The following is an 18299-nucleotide window of genomic DNA, read 5'->3' as shown; positions in this document are numbered from 1 at the left end:
ATAGGACCTACAATAGGGAAGCAGGCTTTTTAATAACTTAGGATCATTTTGCTGATGTTATTGTTTGACTTGCATTAACTCTTGGTTCAAGGGCTCCCTTAATAATTGTTCTGTTTTGCACAAAGAAGAACATGTGGATTATTTGAAGTAGCCAGTACCAGTACAGAATACATACAGTTCCATTCTTGCTGAGGGGACCTGAAATAGCCAGTGGTAGCGGATGACTGGCCAGTGAAGGTATTTTGTTTGTACAAGCACAGATGTACAAGTGGAAACCAAGTGGACTGTCCTTTTGTGTTACAGTGACCTTTCTGTAAGGGGTAAGTAAGAACATGAGACTTCACACAGGGGCTTGGTACCAAGAATGCAGGTGCAGGTCCTGCAGTAGTTCAAAAGATGCTTGGTCTGGTGCACAGCACGTGGGAAACAATTACATTGCTTATTCAGTGTGCTCATGTGTCCTGTCCCACTAACCATGAAGAGAAGAGTTTGGAAGAAAGGGGCAGTTATTAGGAAAAGAAAATAGGTAGTTCTGGTTTTATTGATTACAGGACAACGTATTCATTCTTTCTTGAACATGAGTGTACAGAACTAACAGACAAGAAAGATGTGACTATATCCTCCTCTCAGTGCTGAAAAGGACTTTGCTTTTTTACCCCAGTCCTTGGTCTCTTCATTTTTTCCCCTTAAGGTTTAGCAGATGTGCTTTCCATTTTCCACTGGGCTTTCTTCTCCAAGTTTATGTTCGTAAGCGATTCATGTCTTTTCATAGCCTACAACGTGATAAGATCATCAGTTATCACCTGAAGGACCACAGAGTTGAAGCGTGAATCAATAACTTACAGAATACCTGGCCTGTCCTTACCAAGGCACAGTTCTGTCAGTTTTAACACCAGGAAGCCAAGAGGGTGAAAATAAAATATTGAGAGATTATTTTGGCTGAAAGTAAATTACTTCTCTGGGAATAAAGTAAACCCTTTTGTCAAGGCACTTACAGATAAATAATGACCAGAAGCACAGAATGTAATACTGATCTGATTTTCACAAGACAGAGTTACTAGAAACAAATCAAAAGTTAAACAGTCACAGATTCACAGAATATTTTGACACGGAAGGGACCCACACAGATCATCAATTCCAGCTCTTCAGTCAATGGCCCACAGGGCGATCAAACTTGCAACCTTGGCATTATTAGCACCTGGCCAACTGAGCTCATCTCAGGAAACACAAACAATTCCAGCTGCTTTGAAAAGGATTCTGAAGCAGCTGTCCTCTCTTCCTGGTGTTTGCATTCATACTACTCCAGTACAGAGGAAAATGCTCTGGCAACCATCAGTGTTTGATCTCTGCTGTTAAAACCAGGAAAAATCCTTCCACTGTTTTCATTTAAGAGTGCTGCATCCTTTTCTTTCTAATAGACAAATCCTGACAGAAATGTCAGGTGACATTCAGTAGGTCACAGTGCTGGGGTTAAGACTGTCACTCCTTCTAAGGTTTCTCTAGAACACTTAGCAGTCCATAGAAAGAAGACCTGAGCATTGTCATCAGAAGAAAGGCTTCAGAGAAAGGCAGCATAACAAATAAGGTTCTTCTGCCATGCAAATGCTTTACACTCAGGGTTTTTTGTTTGGTTTTTTTTTTTAAAGGAAGTATCTTAACAGTGCCATCATCCTTTTCTGATGGGAATTAGTCAATGAGGGTCACTTCTGGGGAACCAGGAGGACTTGTTAAAATTTTGTTCAGTGATAAAGTGACAAAAAACCCAAACCAAACAACAACCCAAACCCCCAAAGTAAGACAGGACTAAAAATCCATGGAGGAACTGAGAAATTTATATGAAGATTTATTTGCCCTCATCAGCCCAAATTCTGTGCTTACCTGCTTCCCTCTGACCACCATGATGATGCATCCCAGTATTGTCAAGGCAATCATGACATAGCTGAACTTCACACGCAGCGTGGTCTTTGCTGCTCTCACTGTTTCAAGCCTCAAGAAAGAATAAAAGAACAGACTCATCATCAGAGACCCAAATAATTCACTTGGCTAATTATTTAATTTCTCCTAGCGTGCTGTCTCAGTAGTTTGTATAATGCTAAAAGTCTTACAAGAACAGGAGACGCTGATCCCTAAGTACCTTGGGAGATACTTGGTCACAAAGGCATTCCTCTCAAAGCTGGAAACAAACCCAGTTTTAAGCTTTGGTTACTCAGCTGTTAAAATACTGCCTTTGCAGACCACTTGACTGCCATGCAAAGGAGGAAGGCTGCAGTATTTAAGTATGTATGTTCATTATGGAAAGAACTGGAAAAAGAGAGGGATGGTTTTACTAATGCAGTATCTTTCTTACTGTCTGCTCCTTCTGTGCTCACTACCACCTTCCAATACTTGCAAAGTCAGGGAGAACTCATCCTTATTATAACTGTGAGGTATTTAACATGTAAAACATGCATTTTTCTCTCAATAGCAGAAGCATGGTAAAACCCAAAATAGGGTGTTTTAAGTTGAGAGTTCCTTGAGCAGAGGGAAGCATTATCACAGCTTTGCAATTTCTTCTGCCTGAACTTCAAAATGGTTTCATTTATGATGCAGTCTTATTTTCCAGCAAGGTGTTTCCTCTGCTACAGGACTTGACAGTGCTATAGGTGACACACAGGCTGCTGAATGCAGCACTCCTGAGAAGTTCTGAAGAGAACTTGGTAAAAGACCAGTGGTTCCCACTCCTGCTGGAGTAAATAGTCTTAAAGTGACCTGCTTTCCTGAGAAGCTAAGGAGGTGTGGAGGATCGTCAGCTTTCCAACATCAGCTTTGGACAGAGGAACTCTTTAAATTTTTTTAACTTTTTTTTAATTCCAGGGGGCTTACCTAGCCACACCAGTAGCTGTACTACCCTTTTGGGAAACCTGTTGCCTATTGTGCTGTTGTCTTTTAAAAACCAGAAGTCTTCCACTGGAAGAGTAGCAGTTACTAACACCTTCCAGCTGTACATGTGAAGAGTAAAAAGCAAATCATTTATTTTGAGTTAAACTCTGAAGGACATTCTACTCAAATGCCATCTTGGTTACGGCAGATTTCAAGTTTGTGTTAGAGAGAACAGTGCAAGAAGGGCCAGTGAAACATTAATGCTTTTTAGAAGTGCTTTCCACAATAACCAAAGACCTACACCCTGTATATTTAACTCTGCTTGCAGAACAGAGCAGATGGCTCCCTTCTCAAGGAGGTCTGATATTCTCACTGATTACATTTGGCACATGATAAAATTCCAGAAGACTAGAAAAGCACCAACATAGTGTGATGAAAAGAATAAAAGGCAAACTAGGTTAATTATACCCCAAAACTAACGTGGAAAATGAATTCAATGGAACTGGGAAATTAGTACTGAACATAAACATGAGTGAATATGGAATATTTTACTAAATTTTGACCCTTGTATTTGGAAGAAAAAAAAAAGATACTTAAGGATCCATGACAGTTCAGTGTGGTAAATCCCACAGGACCTGAGAGAGAAGTTTTGTTCTTGTTTTTGTCAGAATATTGATTTGAGTACAAGATTTCTGATCGTAGGGAATAAACACATCCATCCATAATGAACTAATGGTTAATTTTAGCATCCAGGTTATTTGCTTCTGCTAATAATCTGCAGTGAAAGCCTTGAGTGCAGGCTGCAATTAAGCTGAAATGCACAGTAGTAGGATTAAAAAAAGTTTGCTAGTTAATTTTGGGAATACCTTAGATGTGTTAAGAATTTACAAGAGCAAAAGGTAGATATCTGGACAAAACTTGCATTTTAAAATCAATTCAGTAGCTAAGTTTAACATTTGTTTAATAAATAGGTTGCTTCACCACATTTTACAAGATTACTGAGTTAAATCACAAGCCCTTACAACCCACAGTTAACCTCAGATTAATTAATCTCAGAACATGAAAACAAGTTTTTGTGCTTTTATAGTTCTCAATTGTCTTCTCAGATTTGGCTGAATTACTTGTCTAAATAAAAAGAATTCCCTTTGCACTTGCAAAAATGGTCAGCTTTTATCAGAAGTTGGTTTGTCCTTTCAATAAACTACTGAAATCAATCACTCTTGCTAACGCTGTTTTCTTAAAAACACTCATAACAAATGCTTGGTATACAAATATATATGAATAATAATTTACTCCTGTATGTATTTCAAATGTAATTTTAAGAGAAATTATTCAATACAGAATTGAAGGATTCCACTTAAACAGAATTCATTCATTGTGATACATTTAAATACAGGGGTGGATTTTCAATTCTCACGTGGTGCATCCAGACAGACAAAATATTTAGAGGGCAGCTACATCATTTTCTTACTCAAGTAGTGCAAGATTTACTGTTTCTTTTTAATTTAAATAAATACATGTATTTAAAAGCATTATGAGCATGTTTTAAAAGATAACTATACTACCACTGGGAATGTTTTTTAAATGAATAGTTGTCTATTTTTGATAAGTTTGATCTTTATTTTTCATGTGCAAACCAGAATATCCAGTTTTATTTTCTACTTTTCACACTGGACAAAGCTTTGACATTTGGACTCAGCAACAACAGGGAAATTTTGACTCTATCTGGTTAGGGAGCCTTTACACTGTTTGTCAGTTTAAATTCCAGCTGTAAAGAAGTTGGCCCATGCCCTTTAGGTATTCATTAATAAGTATTTCATATGAGTTTCAGTTATTTTATAGCTGTATATATGAAAGTTTCCCACAGCGGGATACTGACATATAATGAAAAACACTAGAAAAAGCTCACACTAATGTTTGAAAAAAGCTTTCAAGTTGTGAGAGAAGAGTAACAATGAACGGATCTGCCACGTTTTTGTAATGAAACAACTGATAAATACTGGTCATCCCTTTGCAAAAAAAAGGGGGGGGAAAAAAATCAAGAGGGACACATTATCTTAGCACAAGAGAATTGCTCAGGTCATTTCATCTACAAGGATGACACACCAAACACAGCAGGGTAAGATTTTTCAGCTGTGCAAACCCATGCTTTTTCAGAAAAGTTATTCTGGAGTTGCATTCATGTAACTTATTTCTGCACAAAGTCTTTTACAGCTTCAAAACCGACACTTACGAGACAGTCTCTGGTATATCCTCTGGCTTTTTGAAATGGCCTGCCCACAACAAAAACCTTCTCTCCCAATCTGTAGGCTTGTATCCAGGCACCCCCGAAGCAGATCGACCTAAAAACCCCCAACAAAACGCACAAACAAAAACAAAACAACAAAACACCACCAAAAACACCAGTCAGAGAGGCTGGATGGCCAGGGCTGTAACAAAACCAGTTAGGGCGAGCAATGCAGAACTCTCAATAGGATTGCTAGAGTTGGTTAGAGAATGAAAACCGTACCACAGATTAACAAACGTGTAAGTGTAGATTCAAATGAAGCCATGTAAGAGAGACCAAATCCTTCCCAAAACCTCTGTATCTGCAGGTCTAAATATGCAGAAGCTGCTCCAGTGTCTAAGCATCCTAAGGTGCTGTTTTTCTATTTCATTTAAATAAGGTTAAAAAAAAAATAAATGGAACAGCGATAGAAAAGCCAATATAACATCACAGAATGTTAACTTTTTCAGGCAGTGTAAGATTTTATCTGAAGGTATAAATAAACAGATGACCATAGGCAAAGATTAGACACATAATTTTCAGTTCAGTCTTTTAAACTCCATATACAAAATATTCATAATGTAACAGGGGAAGCTTTTCATATATAACGTACCATTAAAATCTAGCAAACAAAGTGCAGAGATAGACAGCTTCTTCCTTTTTTCTTTTAAACAACGGGCAGTGTCCTGCATGGCTGTGTTCTCCCTCATGGATTCACGAATTATCTAGGACGTGGGGTGGATGCACAGTTTTGCTGACAATGCCACGTTATTCAAAAACATAAAGAAGAGGGCTGAGCCCAAAATGCTGTGGGCTTCAGAAGCCAGAGTCAATGAACTGGCCTGGGAACTCCCTAGTATATAAACAGGAAGCAATTCCAGTTCACACACAAATGGGAGACTCTACCCTCACTGTCATTAATCATTACCTAAGCCTGAGCAAGGCCTCGGGGTTTCACAGTGGTTTTGGCAAAATGTTCAGTAACAGAAAGGAAAACAGCGTAACTGGCAATGATCAGAGGCACAGACAAGCACAACAGCATTACTGTGCCTCTGTGTAAAACTGTGACTCCAGCATTTGGAAAAGCATGGGAAATACTTAGAGGGAGCTGAAATAGAACAGGCACAGAGAACACTGGTAAGGATAGCCACAGGTATGGAATGGTCACCATGTAAGAAGCAGTGTCACAGACTGAGACACTTCGGCGTGGAAAAGCAGTGACTGAAGCTCTCTTCAGCCCAACACAGCACGCTAAGAGACTTTGGGAGTGTGGGTTATAATGAGGTCCTGTTTTGGAAGGGGTACTGAATAAAGGAAAACCAGATTATAAAACAGTGCACATCGGGTTGAAAAAAACCCACAAGACTGCACTGGCTCTCTCACAGCATGGTTCAGCTGAGGAATTTCTTCTTAGAGAAGAAATTCTTAGAGAATTTTAGCATCCACATTCTTAGAGAATGTGGATGCTAAAAATACATCCAGCTTCAAGAAACTGGGCAAATTTGTGCGGAAAAAAAAAAATACAGTGAGGACTATTAAACACCAAGATGCCACCTCTGGCACAGTGGTATAGAGGAGCCCTCTTCCTATTCTCTTCCTTAGGTTCTTGCTGTAGGTCACCATTCCCACTTGTCTTCACAAAAATGTAAGGGACTTCCTTTACCGGCCCCCTGCTGGAGACATCACACTTTTAAGGACACCTTTTGTCCCAGTACAGCTGAATTCTGTTTTTAACACAGAATTATGCCAAATGCGCCATAAGGAACCTGCGACACAGGGAGCAGAGTAACTGTCCCATATATAGTGAAAAAATTTCCATGACCTCAGCTTTCCCTGGCCAGCTCCACCCTTAAACATGAACCAATTCAGACTCTTTCCTGCAGGGCACGTTCAATTTTTGGAGCAGTTGGAGCTGGCTGCACTCTGAAAAACTGCAAAAGTCTTTTAGCTCACACAACATTCCTAAACATGAATAGTTTACAGGAGGCTGAACAGACAGTTCCAGAGCACAGCTGAAGAGCCTCAGTGTAGGAGTGTACGCCAGACAAGGTCCTGGTGATCTGCTACAAAGTGAAAGCTCTGTGACCGTCACAAGAAGAAATATTGACCCCTGGCTTTGTCAGAAAACAAGACTTTACTAAATTGAATGCTCCATTTTTCAGTCTAAAGATCAGAACTTGCTCTCACAAAATCATATGAACATCTATGTCAGCTAAATTCCTGTTTGATAACTGCAGCATGGATATGTGAGTATTTCGTAGCAGGAAACATTCCAGGATCTTATCAAAGACTCTTACTCTTTGACTGAAGGTCTTGCTGGGGTTTAATGCACAGCCTTCTGCTTATCTTCGGGTCCACTCCCTCAGTCATCCTCAGAACTGAGGGAATATTTCTTCCCAGCAGTTTAACAGCCCTGTCTGGAAGAGAAAGCAGAGGAAGCAAAGAGGCCAAATTTAACTCAGAGTAGTAGAAAGTGGGAATACCAGCTTTTCAATGGAAGCATTCGGGGTTTTTTTTTTAACGCAAGAGGAAGACAAGAAAGAAAACTGATAGGTACAAATGTAATATTTAACAAGAAGTACCAGAGTTAGTTGTAACAGCTTACTGAAGAAATTAAAACTTGTCTATAAGCTATGCCTTGAGCTTGCTCATTAACCTTATGTAGAAAAATGTCAGTGCAATTAAATTCATTTAGGAAAAAAAAAAAATGCAAGATAACATCCTACCAGCAATTTCTAAAACACATTACATATCACAGTTTCCGGGAACTCATCTATACATATGCTTTGGATGGTGCTGTTTCAAGGACCCCACACCAGCATTCTACCAATCTTGTCACATCCCAAAACCATTGACAGAGTCAAGGGAAAAGCCAAAAAAGCAGAATCTTGCAGCGCTAAGAGGCAACTACTTTGTAGTGCATTAGAAAAGGCCAGGGCACCTTATATACAAAAGCATACTTTAAAGAAGGCACTTCAACGCGTTAATTAATATAATGAAAAAATTCTGGAAAAAACCCCAAGGAAACAAGCAAACTAACTCTGAAAGGCAAATAGGGCACTTTAAAAAATATAAAATGAGTTCTTTTTTTCCTTCATTATGCTGTCTGAAGGTGTCTCTCCTAAGGCCCTTTACTTTCGAGGTATAACACACTCCCGCTCTGAAAAACCAGTAATTTACATTTACAGGCGTCGCCCCCAACGAAACCGGACTCTTTTCAAGCTCTTCAGAGAAAAGTGGGCACAGCCCCACTCCTATCATTGTTTTTAACGCCAGTCCATCAGATACGGCCCCTCACGCTCGGCTTCACCCCCGCCACAGCGCCGGCCGGGGCCACCCCGCTCGGGGCCCGGCCCCTCGGGGTCCCGGGGAGAAGGCGAACGGGCGGCAGCTCCGGCCGGGCCCGGCCCCAGAGCTCGGCCACTCCGTGCCTCCCTGCCTCACTCACCGGCGCGGCCCCACATGGCGCTGCCTCGGCCCTGCTCGGCGCCCTCAATGTCACCGCTGGGCCCCGCCCCGGGCCCGCGATTGGAGGGAGCCGCGCCGCGGGACGCTCGGGGCAGCCGAGGCCGGGACCGCCTCCGGTGGGGGCGACCGAAGCTCTCCCAGCAGCTGGAGGAGGCGAAGGGGCCGCGAAGCCGCTGCCGGTGGAGATGTCCGTCGGGGGCCGCTGCGCCGGGGGCCGCGCTCCGGCGGGTCCCGCCCCGCTCCGCCCCGCGCGTCATCCCGGCTCCCCGCCGGATTGGGCGCCGCCGCGCCCTCGGCCGATCCAGGATGGCGGCGCCCAGCGGAGCCGCGGGCTGCGAGGACTTCGCCGAGTTCCAGGTAACCCGCGCGGGGCGGGCGGGGACGGGCCGGGCTGGGCCGGGCGCTGCCGCCGCCGCCGCCGCCTCCTCCCCCTCCCCCTCCCCGCTCCGGCGCCCCGCGCGCTCCCGCCGCCTCCCGGCGCACGGGAGGGAGGACCGAGGTCACCCCGCGCCTCGCGGCCGGCGGGATGCGGCGGGAAGGGAGCAGGGTCCGGCCTTCCGCCGCTCCCCGTCCCTCATCCCTCCGGCAGGAGCGGGGCCGGGTATCTCCCCTTCCCCACGGGTCCTTTTCCCGGGACGGAGCGCTCGCGGCGCGGGAGCCCCCGCGGGCGGCGGGAGCTCCGTGGGCGCCTCCGCGGCGTTTAACGGAGCGTGAATTGCCACCCGTGTCTTCAGCGGTGCGAGCAGGGCCCAGGCCGGCGGGGCGGTGGGAACCGGCCTGTTCCTCGAACACAGAATCCCAGAATATCCTGGGTAGGAAGGGACCCTCAGGAATCATCGAGTCCAGCTCCTGACCTGGCACAGGACGCCCCAAGGGTCACACCGTGTGCCTGAGAGCGTTGTCCAAACACATCTTGAACTTTGTCAGGCTTGGTGCTGTGACCCTTCCCTGAGGAGCCTGTTCCAGTGCCCAACCACCCTCTGGGTGAAAAACTTTTTTGTGTGTTCCAACCTAAACCTCCCCCAGCTCAGCTTCACGCCCCCTGGAATGGTGGGGTGTTTTATTTAAAGTTTGCCGTTTTGGTGCAGGTTGTGCCCAGTTTCCCATCTGGAAACGGGGGTGGGGACTTGCGCAGAGGCTCTTCAGCTGCCTGCAGGGCCAGGGGACTTCAGGGGACACCGGTTACTCACCCCTGCTCTGGCCTTTGCTGCCAGGGAAACTCCGTGGTTTGCAGCACATACTCCTGCATGTGGGATTGTTCCTTTGGTGTGTTTCTACTCTTTGTAAGGAATCCTGTTTAGTTTCTATTAAAATGCTTAACTATGCGAATTTTTTTGTAGTAGGCTTTTCTCATAACCAAGTATCTCTCTCTCTGTTTTTTAATACAGGAGCTGCTCAGGGTGATGAGGACAATCGATGACAGAATTGTCCATGAATTAAACACTACAATTCCAACAGCTTCCTTTGTGGGGAAAGTTGATCCTGGCCAGACGTGTAAAGAGCTGTATCAGTCTGTGAGTGCACACGCCTTCCACTTCCAGCTCCCTTCCTGCTGCTTTCTCATGTGCAGTGGCCAGTAAAGCATCCTCAGTGTGTGAGGAAAACTGCCTTGGTAGATCCTGCTTTGTGTATTCCTAACTGTCCTGCTCAACATCTCCACACACCCGTGTATGTAACAACTGCTTCAGTTTAAAACCATGCTGGGAAATTCTTTGTTCTGCAATACTGATCCTTTGAGGATCTTTTAAAAAGGATGCTTGCTTTTCCTACTGGTGTGCAAGGCTCTTTCTCATGTTTACCTTTGACTTTTGATCAACTTGATAAGAACAAGAACCACAGAATAGTCTGAGTTGGGAGTAGCTGCTTCTCAAAGCAGTGTTGTTTCCTACATGTGGATTATGAACTCCAATACCATGACTTTAGAAAGTGTTTCTTTAAACTTGTAACTTAGAGGTTTCTATTCCCTGATGAGTCACTGTGACTTTCTTTCTCTCCCCACTTAGCTGATGGATGCTCACACCAGTAGAGAAAGAATCATCAAAAACTGCATCTCTCAGACTTCTACTGTAGTGAAAACTCTCAAAGAAGAGAGGGAAAAGGCCCATGAAGATGCAGCATTATTAAAGCAACTCAGGAAAGAGCAGACAAAGGTGAGTGGTGGAGCCTTCTAGACATCACTTAGAGAGGAAGAAGACGGTATCTTTCCCAAATGGAAGGACCTGTGTGATGGAGAGAACCCAAAGTGGATCCTGAGTCACGGAGTCTTTTTTCCAAGGTTCTCGTTGGGTCTTGTGAGAACTATTATCCCAAGGCCTCAAGGCAGAGAGCTGCTTTCATCCTGCAAGTGGAGCATTTTCTGAGATTCTTTTACACAAATGCCATAGAAAAACACGTGTTCTTCCCCATGGTGGATTCTAACCTTCACTGACTGACACCACTGAGGCACAGCTTAACTTTTCCTGTCCTCTACAAGATGCTCCTGGGCAACCTTGAATTCCACTTACACCACTTCTTTGCTGTTTGGTATTTCTTGGATTAATATTTGGAGTACCTTGTGATGGTGTGAGAGAAACTTCTGGGTTTGCCTACAGAATTCTAATGTGCAAATGCCCTCTCAACCTTCTGGCCTCTGGGTGGAAAGTGTACTTTACCAGAGGTGACCAGAGGTGATTGAGTATCAGAAATGGAGAAAGGAACCCCACTGAAGCTCTCACCCCAATTCCAGGGCCCCTTTGTAAGGAAAAGGATACTGAGAGAACCGTGTGGCAGTGAGTGGTTTTATTCTTAAAGCCTCACTTACTGAACTGCTAACAAGGATGGATACTAGTTTGGAAAACTAGAATGGTAGCTTAATATTTTCTACAAATTTTGTTGGCAGAACCAATTCTTTAAATCATTTAGTTACTGAGCCCAAAACTTCTCACTGAAAGCACTGGGAAGGTCACTATGATAGTGTTTTATGATCAGAGGTAGCTTCAAATGTTAAAAGCAATCCATGATTTAGAAACATCTCAGAATTATGAGATCACCTCAGATTTGTACTTGGACCTTATGAGGTGTGATCCCCCTGCCTTTTTTTTTGGCTCACCATGAGAGGTGTGTTTTTCTACAAGTCGGAAATGCTATCTTGACAGAACACATCCTAGTTTTAAGACTGAGAATTTCAAATGTCTATTCAGTTGGTTGCAATACAGATCTTTTTTCCCTTGTTATATGTGTTTCTCTCATCCTGCTTATTGTACAAATTGGAGGACTTTATGCAAAATTATTACTTCTGGGGCATTGAATGGGAGAACTTGGAGTAACAGTTTCTTTGAAAGATCCTCTGAGTGTTTATTTTATAGAGACTTATCCTGGTCATCCAGTCACTCTGTGGATGCTGGATTGTTATTTCAAACAGTTTGAAGTCCTGTTGAGTTGGGGAAAGTCCATCCAACAGCTGTAGCAACTCTGTGTGCCTGGATATCTTACTTGGAAAGTTTTTAGTGGGATTGCTGTCTTGGCTTGCACTTGTTCACCAGGCCTCTAATTGGAACCACGTATTGAAAATGGATAAACTCTGACTCTTAGTCTGTTGTGTTAAAGACTCCAACAAGAATACATCCTAAATATGGGAGGAAATGGCAGATGATTCTTGTATCTCCTACTATTGCTTCAGGACCAGATTACCTGAACACAACTGCCACACCTGCCCCTTGGGGTTTCTAATAGGTGTGAAAAGGTTCTAACCCTTCTCACGGGTCAAGTAAGTGCTCAACAACTGTGTATTGTGGTAGTTCTTGCCAGAGCTTTTGCATCTGTGTAGAGCTGATTTATTCTGCAGTGATGGCATAAAATATGAACTGGTTCAGACAGCACGAGCACACGTGATCAGACTGCAGACCCCTTTTGGTCAGTGCACTGAATAGATGGCAAATGAAGCAGAGAGGGTCTGTTCATAACCTTAGTTTTAAATCCAGAATCCTAGCTGGGTTCCTAGCTTTGCTGCCAGCTCCGTGTATGACTCTAATAATGCAAGAGTGGCAACTCGAGGCTGCAGAGCCTTCCCCAGCCCTGGCATTCTCTGTGCTGAGTGCTTGAATTAGGTGCAGTTATTTATGCCTGTGAAGCCATCAATGTTAATCAGTTAATTGCTAGCAAATCTTGCTGGGCAGTAGTTAGGAATAGAGCACGAGTGACCAGGATCTACTGCCAGGCTTGCTTTGCCAGTCTGCCTTCACTGTGCCCTTGCAGACTTGTGTGTGCCCCAAGCACCGGCTGACTGGAAGGGCCAGGCTCCCGGGGTGATTACACATTGTGCCCTTTGGTTTGCATCATCAGAGGAGGTGTGCACCTGGTGCTGGGGTTGGGAGCTGGAAAGTTGCAATGGTAGTAAATACTGAAGGCTGCAGGGAGACCTGTTTGACAATAACCTCTTTATCTGTTACTTCCTGCAGTTGAAATTGATGCAGTCGGAGCTCAATGTTGAAGAAGTGGTAAACGACAGAAGCTGGAAGGTACTCAGTGATTTAACAGTGATAATGTTCTGTCCCAACAGACAGTCCTGCACTCCAGGTGTGGGACTGGTGCCTTATGAAGCAGGTTAACTAGAAATAGATGAGGGCAGTGCTGGGGCAAATGCTTCAAGTCAGTCATTTTCCCAGTTCTGATGCAGAGATCAAAGCTTTTCAGTTGCACTGCCAAGGGAAGAAAAGCATCTGATTTTGGGGGGAGAAAGGACTGTGGATTATTCCCTATGTCACTTTTTCCCCCTTGCCCAGTGGCTGAGGACTTTGTAGGCTTTTCTGTGGTAACTTCTCTGAGAAGCTTTGCTGGGCATCAGAGAGATGGGTCTTTCACATTTGCCTGTATCTGGTGCTGATCACAACTCTGAGCAGAGCCCAGGGGAGGGTACGGCTGTAGAAGCTGAACCTTTTCCTGATGGAGTTTTTTCAGGCCTGAACCGACACTCCCTGGTGCAAAGGGCAGCCTTGCCGTTGCTCTCCTGTGTCAGCAGAGGGTGCAGGTCACCCTCTGGATTGATGGCCCCGAAGTCTAGCTGGTGATTTTAACACCAAGCTTAAATTCTGAAGTGGCTGTATTGTGTCACTGCAGCATCTCACATCTGGCATCCTTTTCTGGTTTGGTGTAGCTTTTCAGAGCTTTCAATATGGCAGAGAGAACCTCTTTTCCTCTCTAAATGCAAAAAGGATTTTGGCAAATAGCTAGTACTAGCTGCACCTTCCTTTTTAATCCCAACTTCATGATTTTAGTCCCCTAGATTGCACCAGTGTAAAACCAATACAGCTTTAAGTCTTGGGTGTTTTTCAGTAACCTCAGTGCAGGCTGATGAAATTAGCATTTACACAGTTTTCCTCATACGCTGTGCCATCAGTACACCTCTGTACTGTCCCAAAAAGCTAAGCATGCACTTCAGTTTAATTTTAAACCTGCTCAGATCTGGTTAAGCAATGACACAGCCTTAACAACAATGTGCTGCAGGTCACTAGGGGCAAATATTTTATGGTGACACTGCTATAGGGGAACAGCCCCCACCCTGATATTCATTCTGAAGCACCAGATTTAGTAATGATCCCAGGGGTTTCTTGTAGCTGCATTAAGCTGTTACTGGTGACAGAACTGTCTAATTTTTCATGAAGATGGAGAGTTTATAAACAGTGAGGTATGCATGGTGCAGGGGTACTTTAGCCTGCTAGTGTATTCCTCAGCCAGTGTTCAGAGTGGGGCTTGAAGAGATAAATATTTCTGGGTTTTATCTCCAGCTCTGCTATACTGTGCTCTGAATATACACATAAATGGCTCATTTAGCTGCCTGTGAAAATGCCACTAATGGAATTAGAACCAGTCATGGTTGCGGACCAAATGCAATGTTACATGGAAGTGATTATTGGTGTGCAGGCTGGTGTTTTACTCTTGCAGACTTGTGGTTGGAAAGTACACCTGTGTATTTCCATTAACCCTAAACAACTGAAAACTGATTGGAAAAATCTGATTAGGAAACAGTTTTTTAAATGCTGGCTGACTGTAGCAATAGTGGCATACAGAAGGATGCTACTTTACAGAAATGCATGCAGTGGAATTTGGATGATACCAAAAAGGAATTGATTTTCAAACAAGACACTTGCATTAGTCTCTGTCCAGCACCTCCACATTGGAGTTTATTGTTGGAGTGGTTTGTACAAATATGTAAAAGCCAGCAAAATTAAACTTCTGCATAATAACATGAATGTTAAGGTTTCTCAGCCCTTGCTTTTGCTGAAAAATATCTGAAAAATGAGAACAGCACTTCAGAGGTAGACCAATGGAGTTAAGTGGCCTGAGTAACTGGAGATCTGTGATTCAATTATCCTAAAAGTAGGAGGCAGTGTTAGTAAGACTGCAGCGTTGATCTTCCTTCCGTAGGTTGTGGAGTTACTGTTAAAGACACTTTAAAAGTTTGCATGATAGCAAGCAAGCTGGTGTGTTGTTTGATGCTAGAGACCCTTGTGGTGCTTTAGAGAGTATTTCCAGCACCCTTTTAGACATACATGCCATTAAAATGTCATTAACAGACAGCAGACAAAAAATGGTGCAATTTGTTTAGTACTAAAATGTTTCTGAATTGGAACCCCCTGTTGCTCTTAATTTCTACAGTTCCCTCCTATCAGTGATCTCAAACCTTTACCTCATCTGAACCCTTCCAGAGGTGTCTACTCCATGTGGTAACATAATGGCAGCACAATTTCTATGTGTGAAAGAAACTATATCACAGCTTTTGTTTTCTGCAGTACGAAGCAGTTTGTAATACATGTCTGTTTCTTTTAAATTTGAAAGGAACTTGAAAATTACTCCAAAATTGTTGAGAACTAATGCATGCTCCAAGCTTTGCTTTTGCTGAAATTGCCATAGGTTCTGAACTGTGAGTAAGAAGATCAGCTGTAGAAGATGGTAGGAAGATAGAGCTTGAAATAGTGTATTTATATAAAGTGTTGGATAACTTTCCCAAAATTACAAGTCCACTCACTTTGCACATAAAGCCAATTGGAGAGTTTGCGAAACTTCATATCCTGATCGTCACAGGCACTTGGGTCTGCCAAATCCCTGGACAGCTTGGCAAAATACGCTCTTGTGGGAATGCTGGGACAACCAATACCTGCCAGAGCCTCAGCTTGGTGTTGGGTGGTGCTTGTGTCACTTTCAGGACTTGTGCTGGACGAGTTTGGATAAAAACTGATAGATAACAAAATGGCTTGTGAAGAGCACCTGCAGCCTTGGTGGGAGCCTGTGTGTTTTGCTTTGGATTCAGACTGCCTTACTTTAAATAGTCACGTTTACTGGCCCTCCTCAGGGCAGGCCAGCAGCAGTTCAGGCTAAATATACACGATCCTCAGTATCCAGTTCTGTAGGCTAAATATTACCCAAAGAAGGCGCCAGAGGTGAGTGAGGCAGGAGTGGTGTGCCCTTTGCAGGGCATGCTGGTAGCATTGGCAAAGGCAGGCAGATCATTGGAAGTGTGCACGTGGCTTGCAGGAGCCCTTGCCCCTCTTCTTGGCTGTCATGACAATCTAAAATGTGCCTGCTCAGGAAAAACAGGAATGCAGTGTCCAAATTTGAATGCCAGAGTGAACCTGACTGAACACTACCATTCAGGAGCCTTCCAGTGATTATTTCCCTCCCTTTTAAAAACAAAAAAATTTGATGATAACATCATCAAAATGATGTTTAAAAACACCATTTTTGATGATAACAGGCTGCCAGGATTAAGAGTCTGCATTATCTGAGGGAGAACACTTAGTGCTGTGCAGTGTCCCAGCATTAGGCTGCAAACTCTGGATTTACTAAAGCCAGGAGAGAAGGTGAATGGAGATGGATGTCTTGGTAAGTGCCATTCATTGATACCTCAGAGCTGGGCAGCTTGAGATGGGTGCTACATGAAGAGGTAGTTGCCTGAACTGTCTGTGAAGTTCTGCTCATTTCCTGGATGGGGCTGATTCACTTTTGCTCTTCTGTTTTGGTGTCTCAGGTATTTAACGAGCGGTGCCGAATTCACTACAAGCCTCCGAAGAGTCAATGATGATGTGGGGTATTTTCCATCAAGGTGGTCCATAACTGTGAGAGCCAAACTGGAAAGAGACCTTGGGTGAGCTGAACTGGGACCCTCCAGAACCAGTAGAACCCAGTCTTGTTTTGTTTTGGACCTACTTAGTTGAATTCTCAATCTTGAAATGATTCTCCTGTAATTAAGAGAAAACAACTCATCTTTTGTACAAAATATGTGAACAAATGAGTTTTATAGTATTAAAACAATTTTCAAATGCAATGCAAAACTGGCATCTTTCTTGAACTTCCACAGCTGCAGTGATCCCAGAGGGAAAGAAACAGTAAAACCCATCCTGAGCAGGGAGAACAAGGCTCTCCCTGAGCTGGTGCCTACTAAAATACCAGTGAACATGGTCTTTTTGTGGAAATAATCTGCTACAGCCTGAAAGGAAATGAAAATTGCAGACTGATCAGCAAGTGTAGTAAGTTCAGCATCGCTTAAAGTAAGAAGTTACCAGCCTTGTTCTGAACTGCTCAACACAAGCAGCAGTGGCCCCGTGTTGTGTGTGGATACAGGTTTGCCATGGCTCCTGCAATGCTGACAGGCAGCATCTGTTGCTTACTCTCTTCTGGTCTGTGTTACCAAGTTCTGGAGTTTTCCTTTATATAGGGAATGTGGTGTAGATTAAAACCACTTTGGGTTGGAGCTGAAGATGTGTCTCATTTGGGAATGAGACTGTCCAGGGATCCTTTTTTGTCCCTTCCTTGGAACCTTTAAGATCAGTTGTAAAGGTGAATTGTGTTTGAGCTGAGGAAGCAGCTGTGCATACCTGATCATGTTGATCCTGGCCATGGTGTTGTGTTTAGAAAGTTTTAATGCAGCACCCCTGCAGTAACACAGCATTTAAAAGCAGATAAGTAGGAGGAAAGCTGAATTGCTGCAATCACACCTGTATATTTTACATTTTTACTTTTTATTTTGTATTTATTTCAGATTGGCTGACAGTCAAGTGACAAGGTCTGTGTGGTTGCCAGCTGGTTTTATTACTTAGTGATATGACTTTAAGAACCACTGAACTTAAACAGAGCCCTAAAAATACAGGACCTGTCTTGCAAACACTTGGGAATTCAGCAACAGCAATGAGGTTACTGGATATACTCTCACATCCCTAAAGCTCTGCATATATAGGGAGTGGGAAATAAATGGAGGAATGTACCTGTGTTACTGAGAGCTGGCAAAGATGTGTGCAGCAGCATCTGTTTTATCTGTTGTTTATGCAGTAGAGACTCAACTGCTTGGGGGCCTTTTATTTTTAGACACCAGGGTAATTTCATCTCACCTTTTTTTGAGAATGAGGCAGAAACATATTTTAAGTCTTTGAGGATGTAAATCCTAATGTTCAAACTTCATTTTTTGTCTTTATTTTTTTCTCAAGGTACTGCAACTGCTTTATGGAGAACTTTACTTGAGTTGGAGCACTCATTCTTGAATATTTCTTATTGTTGTTCTGCTACTCTGAAAGCAGAAATGTGTTCATTCTTCAACTGTTAAATTCTTATAATTGTTTATCATCAAAGTGTCAATCAAATACTGCTCAGAACTCTGGGCTGAATTGGCACTAATGTAATTTCCACAGGACACATCAATTAATGACATGCTGAGAACAGTCAGTTTTGATTTCAAAGT

The 18299-nt window shown here is 43.4% G+C and overlaps 2 protein-coding genes across 3 annotated transcripts; one reads left to right on the top strand and one right to left on the bottom strand.

Annotated features, from left to right (window-relative positions):
- Positions 1-509: 509 nt before the first annotated feature.
- Positions 510-8850, bottom strand: LOC121666113 (protein FAM162A-like). The gene is made up of 5 exons (XM_042031211.1): positions 8574-8850; positions 7423-7542; positions 5093-5201; positions 1879-1987; positions 510-773 (listed from the first exon to the last, which is right to left on the bottom strand). Exons 1-5 carry the CDS (start codon positions 8848-8850, stop codon positions 687-689), a joined length of 702 nt encoding a protein of 233 aa, XP_041887145.1. The 3' UTR covers positions 510-686.
- A 16-nt stretch (positions 8851-8866) lies between these two features.
- On the top strand, positions 8867-16892 carry MIX23 (mitochondrial matrix import factor 23). 2 transcript variants are annotated; one of them, XM_042031212.1, is made up of 5 exons: positions 8867-8950; positions 9982-10107; positions 10597-10743; positions 13030-13089; positions 16596-16892. In XM_042031212.1, exons 1-5 carry the CDS (start codon positions 8900-8902, stop codon positions 16644-16646), a joined length of 435 nt encoding a protein of 144 aa, XP_041887146.1. In that variant the 5' UTR covers positions 8867-8899; the 3' UTR covers positions 16647-16892. The 2 variants fall into 2 exon arrangements, with proteins under 2 accessions (XP_041887146.1, XP_041887147.1); XM_042031213.1 differs by lacking the exon at positions 13030-13089.
- The last annotated feature ends 1407 nt before the right edge of the window (positions 16893-18299 follow it).

This window comes from Corvus kubaryi, unplaced genomic scaffold (assembly GCF_017639235.1).
Source record: "Corvus kubaryi isolate FWS band 111438036 unplaced genomic scaffold, C.kubaryi_AGA036_p1.0 37341, whole genome shotgun sequence".
Lineage (NCBI taxonomy): Eukaryota > Metazoa > Chordata > Aves > Passeriformes > Corvidae > Corvus > Corvus kubaryi.
Note: the sequence above shows the minus strand (reverse complement) of the source record. Positions and strands in the feature narration are given on the sequence as shown.

Bases quoted from the DNA above. Each gene is read 5' to 3' on its own strand.
- LOC121666113 (XM_042031211.1), bottom strand. From the start codon at position 8,850: ATGACGCGCGGGGCGGAGCGGGGCGGGACCCGCCGGAGCGCGGCCCCC. The intron at 5,202-7,422 runs GTAAGAGTCTTT...GGGGGTTTTTAG, and splicing joins GCAAGACCTTCAGTCAAAGA to GTCGATCTGCTTCGGGGGTG. The intron at 1,988-5,092 runs GTAAGTGTCGGT...TTCTTTCTTGAG, and splicing joins GATATACCAGAGACTGTCTC to GCTTGAAACAGTGAGAGCAG.
- MIX23 (XM_042031212.1), top strand. From the start codon at position 8,900: ATGGCGGCGCCCAGCGGAGCCGCGGGCTGCGAGGACTTCGCCGAGTTC. The intron at 10,108-10,596 runs GTGAGTGCACAC...CTCCCCACTTAG, and splicing joins GTAAAGAGCTGTATCAGTCT to CTGATGGATGCTCACACCAG. The intron at 10,744-13,029 runs GTGAGTGGTGGA...TACTTCCTGCAG, and splicing joins TCAGGAAAGAGCAGACAAAG to TTGAAATTGATGCAGTCGGA.